We start from the raw sequence: 20,109 nt of genomic DNA on the forward strand, positions 1-20,109 counted from the left end.
TTTCTTTAATAGTCACCTGGTGTTATGAAAAGGTTAGATTTGCTGATTGTACTGTGGATTTTATATTCTCAAAATATACTGATGTTTTGTGGTCATAAAGCAGACGTCATGTCCTACTGGATTCAAAATAAGAACTCGTTATGTTCAAGAATTTAGTCAATTTTCAAGACGTTCCATCTACTAATTTCTCAAATATAAAGAAAAGTCGACACGTTTTCGTGACTGCTGTTTTTATTGTAAATGGCACTCTCCATTCGTTTCAGGATCTTTGACTTTCCACTAACCAAAAACTGTTGATCAGGAAAGTATGTTAAGCTTCAAGTCTGCTAATTCACTAAGGAGTTTGTAGTCAGACCATCATTAAAACACACGAACCAAGCCACAGTCATGCAGCAGACATCTCAGAACCTGAGTGAGTGAAGAAGATCTCAATACAATAATGACTTCTAAAGTGAAAAACAACAGTGCACAAATATCAACACCTATGTACCTGAATGGGGCAAACGATGCAATGCTAAAATCCCATTAATGACACACTTTGTACTTGTTTTTTCTGTAAGATGACTCTCTTGTGTCAATTCATCAGAAAATGTGCTTTCCTGAGCATTCACAGCATTAGTTGAAGCAATGAGGTTAGACAGATGAACGTTGTCTGTTAGCTTTAAAAAGATGTGTTTTAATAGTACCAAGACTCGTTTGTATTTTTTTCTGTTTTAGCAACCTGCTTGTAATCTTCAAATAATCCCTAGATCACTAAGCATACACAAACTAACTTAGTTCTGAACTACTATTTTCTTAGCAGCCTCCAAAACAGACTCATTATTGACTTTGTCTCCAAACTCCTTCTCCCGATGTTCCAGAAGAACTCCCTATGAAGGGCAGAAAAGTAGAAACTTAAACATGGGAAGAGTTACACAGATACAGGTTAAAGAGCAAAAATATTTTATTAAAGGGATCGTTCACCAAAAAATGAAAATTCTGTTACCACCCAATTACTCACCCTCAAGTCGTTCCAAACCCATAAGACTTTCGTTCATCTTTGGAATACAAATGAAGACATTTTTAATGAAACCTGGGAGATTTCTGTTCCTCCATTTACAGTCCAAGTAACCAAAACTGCTCACTGTTTACAGCAGATGAAGAAGGACTCTGGACACAAACTGAGTCGTACAGAACAGTCTGTAGCAAAGACGTCTGCCGATTTCGACATAGAAGACAACTTGCGATTCAACAACCATTGTGTTATGGTTCTCTCGTGTGTGCGTGTCAGATCTATGCGGAAGTGAAGATAGTTTGTGAATGAAGACTTAATTTAGGTTTTTTTTGCGCACACAAAGCATTCGTATCGCTTTGTAGGGTTTGGGATTAAGACACACAGATTACTTTCACGATGCCTTTATGAACTTTTTGGAGGTTGAAAATTTTGGTTACGTGGACTGTAAAAGGTGGGACAGAAATCTCCCAGGTTTCACTCAAAATGCCTCCATTGTGTTCTGAAGATGAACGTATGGGTCTTATGGATTTGGACCGACATGAGGTTGAATAACTGATAACAGAATTTTCATTTTGGGGTGAACCATCCCTTTAATGCTTTTATCCTTTCTGAAGAATTTGTTATACAAATTAGATTGCAAGATTGACTAGTTTAGAATACTTACACTGAGAGAGCTGTACAGCATAAAATTATTTAAGTGCACTACATGGCCAAAAGTTCGTGGACACCTGACCACCACACCCATATAATGCTTTTTGAACATCCCATTGCAGATTTAGTCCCCCTTTGCTGTTATAATAACCTCCACTCTTCTGGGAAGGCTTTCCACTAGATTTTGGAGCATGGCTGTGGGGATTTGCTCATTCAGCATTAGTGAGATCAGGCTCTGAGGTTGAGCGAAGAGGCCTGGTGCACAGTCAGCGTTCCAGTTCGCCCCAAAGGTGTTCAGTGGGTTTGAAGTCAGGGTTCTGTGCAGGACATTTGAACAATTTTAGATCAACCTTGGCAAACCATGTCTCCATCTCACTTTGTGCACGGTGCATTTTCATGGTGGAACATGTTTGGGCCTCTTGGTTCCAGTGAAGGGAAACTGTAATGCTACAGCATACAAAGATATTCTATACAACGGTGTGCTTCGAACTTTGTAGCAACAGTTTAAGGAAAGCCCACATAAGGGTGTGATTGTCAGGTGTTCACAAACTTTTGGCCATATAGTGCATGTCTTAATAATGTCACCTGCTTGCCAGATCCAATGACAAACACTCCACCCAGGATGAAGCCCTCTCCTTTCATGTTTCCCTGGTAACCTGACCTCCAGGCCCTTACGAAGTTCTGCCAAACTCCCAGACGAATGAAGCCAAGACCTCCCATTTTCCTCAGGGTGGGACCATAGAACAATTGCTGCAACCAATGTTTAAATACATTAACTGTACATGCATTGTTCTTTCAATATCCAAAAATGAAATTTATGCATTGTGACATACACTCACTGTCCACTTTAATAGGAACACCTGTACACCTGCTCATTTATGCAGTTATCTAATCAGCCAATTAGGTGGCAGCAGCATAATGCATAAATTCAATCCAGATACAGGTCAAGAGCTTCAGTTAAAGTTCACATCATACATGCGAGCATTAACTGAAGCGCTTGACCAGTAATGCATTGTGCTGCTGCCACATGATTGTCTGATTGGATAACTGAATAAATAAGCAGGCATACAGGTGTTCCTATCAAAGTGGATAATGACTTTATATTTTCTCTCACAAAACCACTGTAGAACAACAAAAACAAGCATCAGCTTTTCTAACCTTCTCATCCAGGAAGACATCTCCAGCAAAGTGTGGTTTGAAATCGTGAACCTCTGTATCAATGTTCTCTTTGACCACAGCGTACAAAGGAACCCCAAGCTTGTCCAGTTGGGGCTTCAGAGAGGATAGCTCAGCGGCTTCCTGCAGAGAGACAAGTACACCAGGTATATCAGCAATGAGCAAGACCCTCCTAACTAAACTGGATTACAGGCTAATGCATCAAGGTTACCTCTCTACACAAAAATCATCCAGGCCGCCGTACAGCCATGATCACTGCTCCAGAAGTCTCCCAAAGAGTTCTAGCTTTAAATACCTTCTCATCTAAATAAATAAAAAGTGTAAATCATTTAGAAAATCATAAAAGGGCCACAACACGCTCAGTGCACTTTTAAGACAATAGAAAAAGAACACGATCCCCAATTGTACTCTCCATGTCCTCCATTATAAAGCTATGACCATCACAATATAATATGATGTCCTTTTATAATTTTACAAGGAAGATATTTATTGTCTGATATTTTTGGTATTCTTTAGTCTCCTGTTGAGAAAATAATGACATTGTCCTGACATTTGTCCTTTAAATGCACTCTTATTGAATATGCAGAAACACTTCTAAAATACATTGAAAGAACACCGCTTGAACATGAGTATAAAATAAAGCAAATTTAATTTTTAAAATAAAAACAAAGAGAAATTTGTGTTGTATGTAATAGGTGCCAACACTTTAATCCATACCTGCTGCAAGCAAAAAATATCAGATCTATAGCTCTATCCTAACCAGTTTGGTTTTTAATTGTGTAAGACCAATGCAATCACAGCACAGCAAACAGCTCCAACTTTCCTATTTCCAGCATGTTCCTATTTCTGAATAAAATTAACATCTTTGCTAAACACACTGTTTATAAGAATATATTTATTTTTAAAATACTGATGCTTAGATGTGTTTGCAGAGATGGAAACTCGAGTCGCACTTAAGTCGCAAAAAAATGACTTGCAATTTGACTTGGACTTGTGAACAACCGAATTGAGACTTGACTTGGACATGAAGACAGACACTCATGGAAAAACACAAGTCATTTTGGTTTGGAGTCCCCGTTCTCTTTTTACTACCCCACATGACAGCATCAAACACCACATTTTTCTTTTCATTCCTCATTCATTCATTCCCTATCAGTAAATATCACAACAATTCATCTCTAAAACACACCAAGCCAGCATTATTATATACACGTGTGACGCATCTGAAGGCGCGTGTTCATCAGCCACTGGAAACGTGCTGTTATATAAATGAACAACAAACAATAAATGTATAGCCAAGTCTTGATAATCTCTGTGTCATTTAATTTTAAAAGCAATCAATTAGTCCAAAGGGAAGCTGCGGTGCTACAAAGCTATCAGGGGCTTGCTTGGTGTCCATTTTCAAGAAGTACACATTTTTCCATGTCCTTTTCATTTTTTCCCCCCAAAGTATTAGCTACCATATGCATAATATATCAAAGTTTACCAAATTAAATTGCACCTATACACAGGGGTTTTGTTACCACTGGCGCTCACTGGAACACTACCTTACCCATAATTGCTTGAGAACTACAGCAAACTACAGCACCTCAAATAGCTCAAAATACACAGCACATTTTTTTTTTACCCCATGTGGTGACAGTCTCTGCATTCCAAATGGTATAAATCACCCTCCGAATGGCCCTTTGAAGGGAGCGTAATCAAGCTAGTCATGCCGTAAGATTGCTTCAAACTGAATTTCCAATCAAAATGACTTAAAAATTAAGTTCCGAGTGACCATATTTTTTGAGTGCCATACGTTTTGGCCCTCCAAAGTTCTCACAGTGGATAGTAAAGTGAAAGAACTATTGCTAAAAATGGAACAAAGACTTGAGACTTGACTTGGGCTCCACCTCAATTACTTGAGACTTGATTTGGACTTGGACCTCAGGGACTTGTTAGCATATCTGGCTCTACTAACCACAGCTGGAAGTTTTTAAACTAACTACTATAAATATTGGTATAGTAACTAACGCTCCCTCTCTTTTCTTTTTTTGGCTTTCACTGACTCATGGCATTCTGGGGCTTATAGAAAATACATGCTCAGGTAAGCAATATATACCAGTTCAATAGTATAGATAAAATGTATACCTTAAGAAGAACTGCAACTGATATTCCAGATCAACCTTCATATTGCCCACTACTATTGTTGATATGTGGATAAAGATATGAAGTCCCACTCACCTGCGTCAGTGGTTTTGAGGTCAGCATCTTCCAGATACTGTAGAGTAGCAAAATCAGACTTGGTCAGGAAAAAATCTGTGTTAGCCAGAATTATGCCAGCAATGACAGCACCCATAGCTCCAAGGCTGAGTGACCACATGCTCATGAAGGTTGTCACCTCCATGGTGGACGATGGTGCTGCAGAGAGAAGACAGAGCAAGACGTTCCAGTAGGTGCATAAACCAGCTCCAGTTAGTCCAGAATGAAGTAGCCAGAGTCCTTACTAGAACCAGAAAATATGACCCCTATCCCATTCACACTGCATTGGCTTCCTGTAAAATTTTGTATTGATCATAAAATACTCCTATTGACCTAAAAAGCACTAAACGGTCTTACGCTACAATACCCAACAAACTTCTGGTCTTGTATGATGTTATGTCTGCTTGAATCAAAAGGTGCAGGCTCTTTTTTGGTACCTCGAATAGTGAAGGCTACAGCAGGGGGCAGAGCTTTCTCTTACAAAGCCCCACAATTATGGAACAGCCTTCCAATTAGTATTCAGGACTCAGACACAGTATCAGTCTTTAAATCTAGGCTGAAAACACATTTGTTTAGTCAAGCCTTTTGTTAATAAGATTTTCTCTTAGGTAAAGGCATAGATCTGGAGGGTTCATGAGCACAGAGTGTGTTGGTAAATTGGGATGTTTGGATGCTGTCACCCCCAACACCCTGCCACGCCCCACTCTTATCCGTTCACTCAATTATGTTGATGGTGGAGTGGCTAGTCACTTTATGTCACAGGGTTATGTTTTCCTTGCTACCATCGTCTCTGGCTTGCTCATTAGGGTTAAACTTTTATTTTGACTTAAAAAGTTGTATATCCGGATTTCTGTAAACCTGCTTTGTGTGCACTGTTAAAAGCAATTGGGCTTGGTTTAACAGACATTTACAAACTAACTAAAATTCAGATGAAACTTTGCTCTTTTCAAAGATTTTATAAACTCTTGTTTTATAAACTATTTCATCATTTGCTAATCTAAATCAAACTATTACCAAAGCACATGCAGAGGAAGTACTGTAGAGCAGGCAGGAGCAGTACCTTTAGATTTACAGATGGTGGACTGGCTGCTCTGGTCCTTCACGGATATTTGTTGATTTGTCGAATACACACAAACGGTGTTGGCGTTAATGGAAGTAAGTGACTTAAAGAAAGATTGGCATCCCACAAAGTTTAGTGACTTGTACTCTGGGTGAATTTTATTTACTAAAATTTGAAGGTTCTTTTTTGAGGGTGAGGGTAGTTGACTGTAGAGCTGCAGAGCCGAGGAAGTGCAGTCATAGACTTGATCCTTAACAACATTATTTGTATGAAAGATACAGTTTCTTCTTCTCAGAAACCGAGCTAAACGCACAGGCTGTATTTGTGTAAAGGCCATTGGAAGCATCCACACTGATTTTAGCAAATCATTCTTTGCCACATAAAATCTTCAGGGTGATAATTCTGGAAAAAAAATGGAAAATACCATCTAAGCACAAAATTATTTATTCCAAATAAATTGAATCCTAAATGGAAAAAACAAAACAAAAAACTTAACTTAGAGTAACACTAACTTACAGGTTACAGTCTACTTCATGGTGTTTAATATAAAATGCCCCCCCCTGCCTTACACCTCCGTCTGATGGTGACTGAGGTCATGCTGAGCATAAAAGATAACGTTGACAGACAGTAACTGAAGAAATTCATTGTTGTTGACTCTGGGTTTCTGCTAAAGCTAGTGGCGTCGCATTACATGCGTTTGACGTCATGCACTATCGACTGGGAAACGGCTTATACGTCTGGTTAGTAAAAAAAAACCCACTAGTGTTTCATTTGAAATGACATTACCCTTTTAAAATACATACACTAGACGGTAGAGTACACAGTGCATAGTGCAAGTGCATAATACATCATTTGGGACTCAACTTTAGTACTTATTCTCCGATGCGTGTTTTCGGAACAGAAGTAACACAATGTAACTTATTGTTAATTTTATTAACAATAAAAGTATACAGATATACTCCAAAACAGACAATTACAAAGGTAATTATAAGATTTTGAATACAATTCGTCGGCGTATGTAACAAATGCATCTCCGCTGGTCGTAGTAGTGATGCAATAAATCTACACTTTGCTGGAGAAGCATCAATAAACTCAATGTTGAGCAGCACAAACACAGTCTGTAGTTTTGAACGTCTCGCGCCTACAGACTGAACACGTAATACGTGTGCGCATGACATCATCATTTTCACAAATTCTCATTTTTTGTACGTTTACACGGAGACGATAGCGGCATCGTTTTCAAAAACTTGCACTTTGAAACCCGTTTTCAAAAGTTTGTGTTTTCAGGCCCCAAAACGTGTTGTTGTGTAAACAAACAGCTAAAATGCATAAAAAGTTTTCCGCTTTTAGGTGAAAACGTTGTGTAAACGGCCCCTGAGTAAAGTGCAATGATGTGCCTTATGAAGCACTAGTACAGTTATGCAATCAGAGGGTCCAACTGTACTGCTAAGGGCATGTCAGCTGGTCAATTTGTCCTATGTTCATAAACAAGTTCTGTGTTGTGTCAATCAGCCAATCGGAATGGCACATCCACATTATCTAATCAGTCTGCAACTTGTATAGTAAACTGGAATTAACTTGGATTTGTAGCAGAAGGTTTCCAAATCACATTTATATTTATTCATTTGGCAGACACTTTGTCACACAAACAAAGTGAGTCCGATGCAATCCAATTATCACTTTCACGCAACTCAAGGCATTATGGGATCGTTCCACCATTTTGGAAGGATTAGTTCTTTGTTTATGTGAAACAGGCCTGTTCACACAGCTCAGGAGCTTAAAGAGATTACTGCTTTATGTTGTGTTATTTAAACTTGTCTTGCTTAACAAGAGTAAATTTATACATTTTAAAATAATACATTTCTGGCACTATTAACAGTGAATTTATCACATGTAGTTTAAAAATAAATTAAGCCCCAATCAAACAGCTCTTTAATTCCAGTTTACAGTGAGAATTCATTTTATTTCCGACTTCACAGCTCGCCTGAACGCCCTCATGTGGGAAATAAGAGGTTCCCAGAGGAAAAATTCCCAGTATAATGCTCTGAATATGCTACTTCGTGTTAAATTTCCATACATCTTTTCATATCTGCTATGTGGCTTGGGTGCCTACACTTTTGAGCCGTTTAAAAGGGTCACGACACTCGAAGTCCGTGTACACTTCACAAATGAATGTGTACAAGAAGCTAAAATATGAAAACACAGCCTCAAATGTTCTCCACAGTGACTGTAGTAATTATTGCTGTGTGATTCATTGTTTTTGTTTTTTAAAAATGAATACTTAAATATTTTACGTATGAATTATATTGAAGCATTATATAAGCATTATATAGGCATTATATAAGCATATCACCTTGCCAATTTGTGCCTCCACACTGGATGAGGGTAAAACGACAGTCATTTTTAAGCATGGCTGTCATGAGTGTTACTGCGACGGTTTACATAACAAGAGCTTCCCACCATAATGGCTCAGTCAGTCTGTATAAAAACTTGTGCACTAGCTATGCTGGATATCTGAATAGATATAAACAGATTAAAACAACAAGCCATAGCATCACATTCCTCATTCTGCGCTAAAACTATGCACTTAAAAGCAAAACAATATTCAACACCTACATTATTTACCTAACGCCAAGCTTCGGTTAACAAACCTTACATGAAATATTAAGGTAATTTCACTTAAAAACACGATCTACAATGTAACTACGCAGTCTACGAAAAAGAAACCATTTTAATATTCACGATTAAATGGCAGTGTAATTGCTAAAGTTACTTGTCAAATGCTTGTTAGCTTTCGTGCTAAGCCTAGATACAGTACATAACTCTAATAGTGTGCCTTTCCGTTTGAATATGGTGCTGAAGCTGTTAACACTAAAAAGAAAATGACATTAACAGCTTTACCTTTAGCGTTATTCTATGTTGATGTGTGGTACACTCACCTCTGTTTTGGCGCTAATGTACTGTCTAATCTCCCTTCAAGTCTACAGCAGTTACCGTGCAATGATGTGTCGTTCATGAACGATTCATTTTGAATGAATCTTTAATATGACTCGGGAACAACGGAGTTGTCTCCGAGAGTGACTCGTTCACTTTGTGTTGACCGCGCATGCGCAGCAACATCTCCATAGGTTCTGTACCGGAAACAGAAATGATTAGTTCACGTCTCGAGTCTTTGGGTTTGAGTCGTTCGTTCTTCCGGTGACCGCTCCATAGGCAATACATCATGCAATACCGGAAACGGGGTGAACGAACGACTTGAGACGTGAAAAAATCATTTCTAATCGTTTCCAGGGAACAGACGTGACAAATGTGACGTGAGAAAAGAAAGAACGACTCGGATCGGGAGATGAAGTGAACTAACAGACTGCATAGCCTGAAGACCAGCTAAACTATTAATTAATAATTTCTGATCAATTAATTAATTAATTAATGCAGCGGCCTTTGCTGCATTAACGTATGGTTTATTAAGTACTAGATGTGTTGGGGGAATTTAACATGTAACATTTTCATTATATTTTGCTGAAATGAACGAAATGACTCGAAAAATTATTCGTTCATTTTGCTGAACGAGATTCAAAGATCCGAGTCAGTAAAACGATACGAACTTCCCATCTCTATTACTGGCATAAAGTTGGTTTGACTTTGGACGTATGATATCCGCGGATATGCGGAAATTAAAGGACCATCTCTTAAGTTACATACGACATTGTTATACACGTTTCTAACTTCAATAACATTTGAAGGGAATGACTTACAGTCATATAACCAACTGTAAAATGTTCGATTAGGTGTCAGGTATGAGGCACACCTTTCAGTTTTTGATATTTTACAAAATAAGCTATTAAATCATATGTAAATTAAATATGAATTGCAGTACAGAATGGGCCCATACACAAAATATACCATTATTTAAGGCTCAATAGCATTTGAAGGGAATGACATACAGTCACACATCTAACTGTAAAGTGTTCATCTAGGTGTCAGGTATAACGCACACCTTTTAGATTTTTTTTTATATTTAACCGTACAATGCATGGACCAAAAAAACCTTCACGAATGCATAAAGTGGGTAAAAATGACCCGTACTGGATTGAATGGTTTTCTGAAAAAATAAATAAATAAATAAAATAAAATAAAAAATGTCCTATTAGTGAAATAATTAAAAGAACTGATGATACACGAATGTTTTAATATTTCAAACATTTTTATTTATTTTCTTTTAATTTATTTATGTAGATGTTTAAATTGTGTATGGGTGCCAAAGGAATTCAAAATTATTTATGTAGGCAGCACTTCCAGTCAACATTTTGAGCCCTCAACTTCCCTGTCACTAGAATAACCCTGGTCCTTCCTTTCTTCTGTACCATTCTGCATATTGTGCCCTCAACTTTCATCTGCATCCTCATCTTCATCTGCAGTGTTCCTGTCTCCAGCCTCATCTTCCCTGTCATTCCGTGCATTGTAGGGTTAAATATCAAAAATCTAAAAGGTGTGCGTCATACCTGACACCTAGTCGTGAAATTCATATCTAATTTACATATGATTTAATAACTTATTTTGTTAAATATCAAAAACTAAAAGGGGTGCCTCATACCTGACACCTAGATGAACACTTTACAGTGGGTTATATGACTGTAAGTCATTCCCTTCAAATGCTATTGAAGTTAGAATGGTGTTTAACAATGTCGTATGTAACTTTAGAGACGGTCCCTTAATTTCCGCATATGCGCGAATACCCGTTATTATTCGAATTCTATGTTCCAAGAAACATTCGAGGATAAGGTTAACACGGAAGAAAGTGTATGTCTATACACAAACTGTGTAACTGTACTGAGAACATACAAAATATTACCAATCTACACTTCATTTGGAACAATTTCACTTCTTTTATCTTCAGCAAGGTCACTGTAGCGGTCTTGGTTTATCAGTTTACAGCGAGCAACTTTTCCTGCTTCCCATTTACTCCTAGAAGTTTTCACAAACTGAACGTCAAATTTATCCTGCAACGTAAGTATAGACAACTGCCCTAATGTCCAAGTGTTAAAACTACACATTGTTTTCTGTGAAGTTACATATTTCTAACTTGACGACTTTACAGAAAGCATGCCATCCATCATCCTTTATCCAGACTGTACATTTCAGCTTGTTTTAACAATGCATTCACTCCTTAATATTCGGGGAGGTTTTTTTTGTTTTGTTTTGTTTTTTGCGTCTGGCCAAATGTTACAGGATGCGTGTTTAATCTGACTTTACGGTAAGGAGCATTTGAAATGTAATCAGCACGCAATCAATCAGCCGTCTGTGTAATCAATACATTCATGGGGTTTTTATTTATAATCTATTGAGTCAAGCTAAGTTTATTCTATTTTAATAAACGAACATTAGGCTGTACCCTCGTAATGTGCGTTGAATTTTTATAGCGGTAAACTGTCGACGTTATTTATTAAACAGAACCAAGTCCTTGTTTGGATGATTGTATTGTCCGGTTTGTGTGGAAAAACTGACGTGTTCTAGTATGGGTTCCGGAGTCTCCACCATGCCTACCGGAAACACTCACAACCAGCTGAAGATGAAGTACTCGTCTGAAGCAGAGTATCCCGACCTGACCAAGCACAACAACCACATGGCCAAAGTGCTCACCCCTGATTTATACGAGCGCCTGCGCAGTAAACAGACACCGAGTGGCTTCACGCTGGATGATGTGATTCAGACTGGAGTCGATAACCCAGGTAAAGCTGCTTAAATGTCTTTGTACCCGAACACAAAGCTGAAACCATCTGCTCCAAAGCATCACAGTTTAATAAAGAGTGCATAACTCCCTTATTAGGTCGTTTATCCCAACAAACCCCAATAGATGGAGCTTTTCATGGTCTGTATCAGGTGTGTAGGGAGTAGGGAAAGTTACTGGAATTGGAAACCAGTGTCTTGCATTACAAAATCCAAAAAGATTCAACTCTAATATTAAAGTTGATTGTCCCGGTGGCGTGTTGGCCGAACACTTCAAATAGTTTGTTTTCGAGCCAGGCTTAGCCAGACCGGTTTCAGATTGTGAATACAAATTGATGATGATCTATAACAGATCTATAACTGCTAAATCCATAAAAGGCATGCTGTACTGGAACCTGGCTGAGTTTAAATAAATAAATAAATACATACATACAAGAGTAAAGGCCTTATTATTAGTCTTGGCTCTCCAACAGTAGTAGAGTGTTGCAGATAAAAGCTGATTGAGTTATAGTAACAAACACTTTTTATGAATCCAGGGTGATTACACTCTGTATTGTGAGATGAATTCCAGATGACTTCTCCCTAAATTGTGTTCTTGTGTTTTGTCTTGTAGTTGTGTAGCAAGCAAAAAAAAAAATTAGCTCTTACCATCAATAAACTCTCCGCTGAGGATGAATGCCCAGACTTCAGCCAGCACAGCAGCCATATGTGCCAAAGTTTTGACACTGGATATGTGTACAAGAAGCTCCATGAGCATTCCACTCCCAGTGGCCTCACCATACATAGCCATTCAAACTGGTCTAGATAATCCTGGTAGAACACTCTCCAGTTAGAATAAGCCTTTCTGTTTTCACAAAAAGAAGTGAATCAGAGTCCAGGACTGAATATCATCTTCAGTGAAGAGGGTTGTTGTTTTTTGTTTTTTCTTCCAGTGAAAGCTTAAATTAAATTAGCAAGAAAATGTTTTTTCCACTCTTAATATTTTTCATATTGGTGTAACTGTGCCTTGTGTACTCTAGGTTTTTTTTTTTTTAGTGAAACATCATCTATTTGCACGTAGAGCTGATTTTTCCATTTCTCCATCCTAGGCCACCCCTTCATTATGACTGTGGGCTGTGTGGCGGGAGATGAGGAGACCTATGAGGTGTTTAAGGAGCTGCTGGACCCTGTTATCAAGGACAGACATGGTGGATACAAACCCACTGATAAACACAAAACCGACCTGAACCCAGCCAACCTCAAGGTACAGTTATGACTTGCAGTGTGCCGGCTACTGCAATATGTGCAATCTTCTTGATTATAGGCTTTACTAGTTGAAGTATTCATGCTAATTAATTTTTTTGTGAAGGGTGGGGATGATCTGGATCCCAACTACGTGCTGAGTTCTCGTGTGCGAACAGGCCGGAGCATTCGTGGATTTTGCCTGCCACCACACTGCAGTCGCGGCGAGAGGAGAGCTGTTGAAAAACTCTCTGTGGAAGGTATAGTTCTACAGCAGGGCAGGACTCCATCTAGTGACAATCTTCTGCGCATGTGGGGGAGCTAAGGGTGCAAGTTATGATTTGAGAACTTTCAGAGGTTGTAACAAATTTCTAAGAATGAAATGTGGAAATAGTGGCACTAATCCAAGTTACTTTCATTGTTGCACTTCAAGTCCTATCCACAGTGAATATCTGAAATTTCTATGAATAAACAAACTGCTAGATTCAAATTTTTAATGGTATATATGCACCACTTTCTTACCATTCCATCATTTTGAGCATAAACCTACAAATTCATCTGGGTATGCTAAGACCCATTTTAAAAACTGGCACAACCATAAACCAGTTACTAATTTAACCTTTGCTTCTGCTTGCAACCCCAGTGGTTGCTGGGGTTTTTTTTGTTGTTGTCTTTATTTATTCATCTTTCCAGTTCTGCCCTTGTGATTGTTGCAATGCTCTTGAGTTGAGATATTGCATAGACTAAATCGGGTTTCTGTGAATTTTATGTATTTGGAGCTTTATTTACCAAGCAGTCATGAATGATGCTTACAGCTGAAACCACCTGACTAAAAAGTAAATGACAGTATTTATTGGGGATACTAAACCACATCTTTTGTAACTAACATTTTTTTAAATCTGTTGTGGTGATTAAACTACAGAATGTGTATAATCTCTTACTTTTCCCAATATACTTTTTATTTATTTAGTTATTTATTTATTTATTTATTTATTTATTTATTTAAAAAAAATTTTTTAAAGATTGTTGCTGTAAAAGATAGTAATGCATACCCATTGCTGTAATAGTAGCAAAAGGGAAAGGTTTCAAATTGACAATGCACTGAATTTTTCTGTCTGTTTTGTAGCTTTAGGTGCCCTGAGTGGAGATCTGAAAGGGAAATACTATGCTCTGAAAAATATGTCAGAAGCAGAACAGCAGCAGCTGATTGATGACCACTTCCTCTTTGACAAGCCTGTGTCTCCCCTGCTGTTGGCCTCTGGAATGGCCCGTGATTGGCCTGATGCCAGGGGAATATGGTAAGTGTTGGAGCACCCACAATACAGCATTTGTACTGGGGTTCCACCACTTATGTGAAGGTAGAATTGCCAAAACTTACACTAATATGCTTTATATCCTATAAACATATCTGCGCACACCTAGTATTAATTCTACATTTATGTACGGAAGTATGACCGTGTGAGATTTAAGTAAAAAAAATCCTACATTTTAATGAAATTGTGCATTGATTGCTCATAAAATTGAGGGCTCATGTTTACAGAGAATACAGACTCTATTTAAATTTTTTTTTATAATTATATAATATAATAATTAGTCGATCAGATGTTTAGTTCTGTTTAGGCAAAGAATTATTAATGAGCCGCAAAATGAGATATAATAATTTTTACAAATATTTTATTTATATATATAACTACATTACACACACGGTTCCCTCCACTAATACTGGCACCCTTGGTAAATATGAGCAAAGAAGGCTGTGAAAAATTGTCTTTATTGTTTAACATTTTGGTTAAACAATAAATAAATAAATAAAACACTCATGGATATCAAACAATTGCAAACAAAACAGTTTTATCAACAAAAAAAAAGTGTGCAACAATTATTGGCACCCTTTTTCAATACTTTGTGCTACCTCCCTTTGCCAAGATAACAGCTCTGAGTCTTCTCCTATAATGCCTGATGAGGTTGGAGAATACATGGCAAGGGATCTGAGACCATTCCTCCATACAGAATCTCTCCAGATCCTTCACATTTCCAGGTCCACGTTTGTGGTCTCTCCTCTTCAGTTCACCCCACAGGTTTTCTATGGGTTTCATATTGGGGGACTGGGATGGTCATGGCAGGACCTTGATTTTTTGGGCAGTAAATTATTTGTGTTGATCTTGATGTATGTTTTGGATCATTGTTCTGCTGGAAGATCCAACCACGGCCCATTTGAAGCTTTCTGGAGAGGCAGTCAGGTTTTCATTTAACATCTGTTTATATTTGATAGAGTCCATGATGCCATGTATCCTAACAAAATGTCCAGGTCCTCTGGCAGAAAAACAGCCCAAAACATTAAAGATCCACCACTATATTTAACCGTGGGCGTGAGGCGTGATATATAACCGTTTCCATATGGCTCCCTCTGTGTGCAGCAAAACCACCTCTGGTGTTTATTGCCAAAAAGCTTTATTTTGGTTTCATCTGATCATAGAATCCCATTTGAAGTTCCAGTAGTCTCTGGCAAACTGAAGATGCTTGAGTTTGTTTTTAGATGCGAGTAGAGGCTTCTTTTTTCTTTTTTTTCCCCTCTCCCTGTTGAAACCCTTCCAAACAACTGGTGGTGATGTAGGTGATTTTAGATTATAGTTTTGGAGAATTTCTGACCCCAAGATGCAACTAACTTCTGCAATTCTACAGCTGTGATCCTTGGAGACTTTTTGGCCATTTGAACATCTTCAGTGTGTTGAGACAATACACTCATCCAATTCCAGGTTGATTCATAACATTTCTAGTTGACTGGAACTTCTTAATTATAGCCCTGATGGTGGAAATGGGCATTTTCAATGCTTGTGCTATTTTCTTATAGCTACTTCCCATTTTGTGAAGCTCAACAACCTTTTTCTGTGTGTATACATGTGTGTTTGTCTTTACATAGGACTGACAGGATGCAGGTACTATTAGACACTAATAATAGTATTTGAATATTGCCACTGAGTGGTGGATATTAAATGTCTGTTAGTGGTAATATTGTGCTTTACATTTAATGTGTCATGTCAAATAGAGTGGGTTTACCTGGATTCTATGCCTCTACCAATAGTATAGATGCTGACACTTGTGACCTAAAGGAAATTCTACTTCCCTGAAAACTGTGAACAGTAGTACTTACTGGTACTGAGGGCAGCAGCCCTGGTTTATACCACTGGGCATTTATGGTGCTTGTGGGGGGGTTGTTCAATTCAGTAATCATGTTAACAGGAGTGACATTTGAGCCATGCTGACAGTTTTAGAGCTACATTTATGAATTGGGTAAAGTTGTTCAAGTTCTTAGCAATACTACTTGGCCTTCTGGTAGCCCCTACCACACTGGAGACTGTGCTAACTTGTTGTCCCAGTTTAGTGGTCATGTTCATATAATTTCTCTATTCAGAGAACTATTCACACCACATGACTTGGATCATTTTTGATAACTCTGGCTTTAAAAAAAAGAAAAATGTCAAAGAAATTTGGGACCAAGCAGTTCCATTAACTAATCATTCCTTTTAATGTTTGTCAGGCACAATGACAACAAAACATTCCTCGTGTGGGTGAATGAGGAGGATCACTTGCGTGTCATCTCCATGCAGAAAGGTGGCAACATGAAAGAAGTGTTTACTCGTTTCTGCACAGGCCTCACCAAGGTAATCTGCTCATCAACATTCAAGAGTGATTTAAAGTTGTTGAGGAGAAACTGTGAGTCTAATGAACTGTGCTGTAAATTACTGCTGCTTACTGACTCATACCCTTTTCAGATTGAGGAGCTGTTCAAGAGTAAGGGACATGAGTTCATGTGGAACGAGCACCTGGGCTATGTCCTCACCTGCCCGTCTAACCTGGGTACAGGGCTGCGTGGAGGTGTGCATGTCAAACTCCCGAATGTGAGCAAGCACAAAAAGTTTAAGGAGGTGCTCAAGAGATTACGTCTGCAGAAGCGTGGAACAGGTAAATGTTACAAATGACCCATATAAGAAGGCAAGCTGTTTGTCTGAAGCTCAGTGCTGCCCTCTATAGGCTGTTGGTAGTGAATATAAGCTGACTGTTCTGGCACTAATGTTGTATTCAATGTGTCAGGTGGCGTGGACACTGCTGCAGTGGACGGTGTGTTTGATATCTCTAATGCTGACCGGCTGGGCTTCTCTGAGGTGGAGCTCGTTCAGATGGTGGTAGATGGAGTCAAGCTGCTGGTGGAGATGGAGAAGCGATTGGAGAAAGGCCAGGCCATTGATGACCTCATACCTGATCAAAAGTAACTCCAGCAACTATCCTTCTACCTCACTCATCCAAAATTCCCCTCTTCATTCCCCCCCACCACATCCCACTCCTATGAGATTAAATAAAAGGATGTATATTATATTTAAGACGCCCTTAATATGGTGACAAATGAATTAAATGCTCTGCCAGTTTACACCTGTCTATTGTATTGTCTCAAAAATCAGTAGTGGTTGAAGCCATAACATATGGACCTGTTAAATGATATAAAATCGAACTATTATCTGCAATTGTTTCAAAGTTAACGCTAAAACAACCACAATTGTATTTATCATAAATCAGCATTCACGTTAGCAATTGTTTAACATAAGGTATCTAAAGTGTTCAGAACATTTGTCATTCTGGGACGATGTTGGGCAATCCCCTCGGTGTACTCTTGCTTTGAGTGCGCTTGTCTGCCTTCCCACAACCAAGTCAAGCTTGGATAGGCTTAGTGGTTAGCATGTTCGCCTCACACCTCCAGGGTCCGGGGTTCGATTCCCACCGGGGCCGTGTGTGTGCCGAGTTTGCATGTTCTCCCCGTGCTGCGGGGGTTTCCTCTGGGTACTCCAGTTTCCTCCCCCAGTCCAAAGACATGCATGGTAGGCTGATTGGCGTGTCTAAAGTGTCTGTAGTCTATGAATAGGTGTGTGAGTGTGTATGTGATTGTGCCCTGCGATGGACTGGCACCCTGTCCAGGGTGTACCCTGCCTTGTGCTCCCTTGATGCTCCCTGGGATTAGCTCCAGGTTCCCTGTGACCCTGAAGATGGAGTAAGTGGCAGAAGATGGATGGATGGATGAACTATGGGATACACCCCTGCACTTTTTAGAAGAAAGGATGGTTTATGAATGAGTAATGAGTGTAGACTGAAAGAACAATTTAAACTAGCAAATAAAGCCAGTCATGTACAGCTGATTTAATAGATCCATAACTGTGAGCAATTACAAGTAGCTCTTTAAAATATTAGAGCTCTCTTAATCTCTCAAACTCAGTTGAGACTCTATAATTTGATTAGAAAACAAAAAGGAAGGAAAGAAGGACAGCACATTGAGCTAAGTGTAACATCATTGGTTAGAGCAGGGTGAAAAGGAAAATGAGAGGAGGAGAGATTGCAATGAAAGTGAAAAGAAAGAAGTGTAAAATATCTAAATGTACAGAAGCTGACACCTAGATGAACACTTTACAGTTGGTTATATGACTGTAAGTCATTCCCTTCAAATGCTATTGAAGTTAGAAACGTGTTTAACAATGTCGTATGTAACTTTAGAGACGGTCCCTTAATTTTCACATATCTGTGAATATCGAACGTCCAACGTCAAACCAACTTTATACCAGTATCAGTATTATCGTGTCGAACTCTGTTTCCCTGTCGGATAGGTTTCACTGTGATCACATCTGTAGTGTTTCATGGTTCCTCCTGGGCTTGTATGGATTTTCTACAGGTTCTCTAGTTTTCTTCCACTTCTAAAATTTTAGTATACATTCTTATTTTTTAAGTATGCATATAAACTTTGTGTATATACTTAGTTTGTGTCCAACCTTTTTTTTTTTAAAAGCATACTTATTTAGCATACTTATTGTTTATTCGTTGTACATATTTTTACTGATTTGTACTTTCACATTTCTTTGCTTAAAGACTTCTATCTATCAATAAATTAGGTAAATGTTGCTTAGTTAATGAATCCATATGGTAAGCTACTTAAACTTTAGCTTGCTCCAGCTGCAGTGGTAAGTTGGCATAATGGGCCTGTGTGGGTTTCCTACAGGTTCTCCAGTTTTCTCCCACCTCTTGAAAACATGCCACTTAATGGTCAGAAGCTGCACAAATTACGAATAACCTGAAAATCTCGAACATGACACTTGTAAATAAAATATTTTTTTATATGCAATTTATTAGAGCCTTAAAATAAAAAGACAAATAAATAGTAAAAAAAAAAAAAAAAAAAAACGGACTAATTGTTGGAATTATACGAATGAATGAAAATGACTTGCTAATAGTCCATCACCTAATCTTTCTAATTGGCATGGGCCTCCAATCATGTTACCGCTGAACTATCCTAGCACATATATAAAATATCCTTAACTTAAATACTATAGCTAGTGTACCTGTACCTGTACTGAGGATGAACGTAATATTTCTAAGTGAACCATTCGAGCACACATTCCATTTTCATCGTACTGTGTTCAGCTACAGTGTGTTGTTCCATGCGCCACCTGGTGGTTATTGTGCTAAGCACAACAAATTAATTTAAATTCCTAGAACCGTGCCTGCAGTATACCGCGTGTTCACACGTGACGAATCACGTGATACCGCGTGAATTGAACAATGACCTGTTACTAGTAACCCAGGTGTACTAAAATAAATAAATAAATAAATAAATATTTTAAATATCAATGGGAATATACTTCAAATACATTTTCCTCATGTGAATTCATAGGGGTGCCAATAATTTTTTATTCTTAAAAACGTTTAGGCACCCTATTTTTTTTTTGCAGAAACGTTGTATAGATTTTTTATATTATGATTTCTACATTATCAACTCAGTACAAAAACCATTTTAGATTCCCAAACATTTGTTTTTCAGCACAAAATTAAATGATACAGAAAAAATTGTAGGCCTATGTCATTGAAAGAAAGCAGCATATTACGTAAGAGACACTTTTCAGACAAAAACATCATGAAGGCTACTGGGTTTTGCTGCAAAAATAAGAAGCAAGTGCTCACTAGGTTATTATACATTTCTATACAATTTCAATTCTATACATTT

The 20,109-nt window shown here is 38.2% G+C and overlaps 2 protein-coding genes across 2 annotated transcripts; one reads left to right on the forward strand and one right to left on the reverse strand.

Annotated features, from left to right (window-relative positions):
- Positions 1–213: 213 nt before the first annotated feature.
- Positions 214–9,115, reverse strand: selenou1a (selenoprotein U 1a). Its single transcript, NM_001201270.1, is given in 6 exon segments — positions 214–869; positions 2,231–2,395; positions 2,804–2,944; positions 3,033–3,124; positions 5,045–5,221; positions 9,062–9,115. Coding segments are annotated over 5 exon segments (639 nt in total). The 5' UTR covers positions 5,190–5,221; positions 9,062–9,115; the 3' UTR covers positions 214–773.
- Positions 9,116–10,896: 1,781 nt separating this feature from the next.
- On the forward strand, positions 10,897–17,496 carry LOC108263462 (creatine kinase B-type-like). Its single transcript, XM_017464262.3, has 8 exons — positions 10,897–11,129; positions 11,637–11,851; positions 12,938–13,092; positions 13,198–13,330; positions 14,197–14,368; positions 16,609–16,732; positions 16,844–17,033; positions 17,163–17,496. Exons 2-8 carry the CDS (start codon positions 11,638–11,640, stop codon positions 17,339–17,341), a joined length of 1,167 nt encoding a protein of 388 aa, XP_017319751.1. The 5' UTR covers positions 10,897–11,129; position 11,637; the 3' UTR covers positions 17,342–17,496.
- The last annotated feature ends 2,613 nt before the right edge of the window (positions 17,497–20,109 follow it).

The sequence above is a fragment of the Ictalurus punctatus genome, chromosome 3 (assembly GCF_001660625.3).
Source record: "Ictalurus punctatus breed USDA103 chromosome 3, Coco_2.0, whole genome shotgun sequence".
Lineage (NCBI taxonomy): Eukaryota > Metazoa > Chordata > Actinopteri > Siluriformes > Ictaluridae > Ictalurus > Ictalurus punctatus.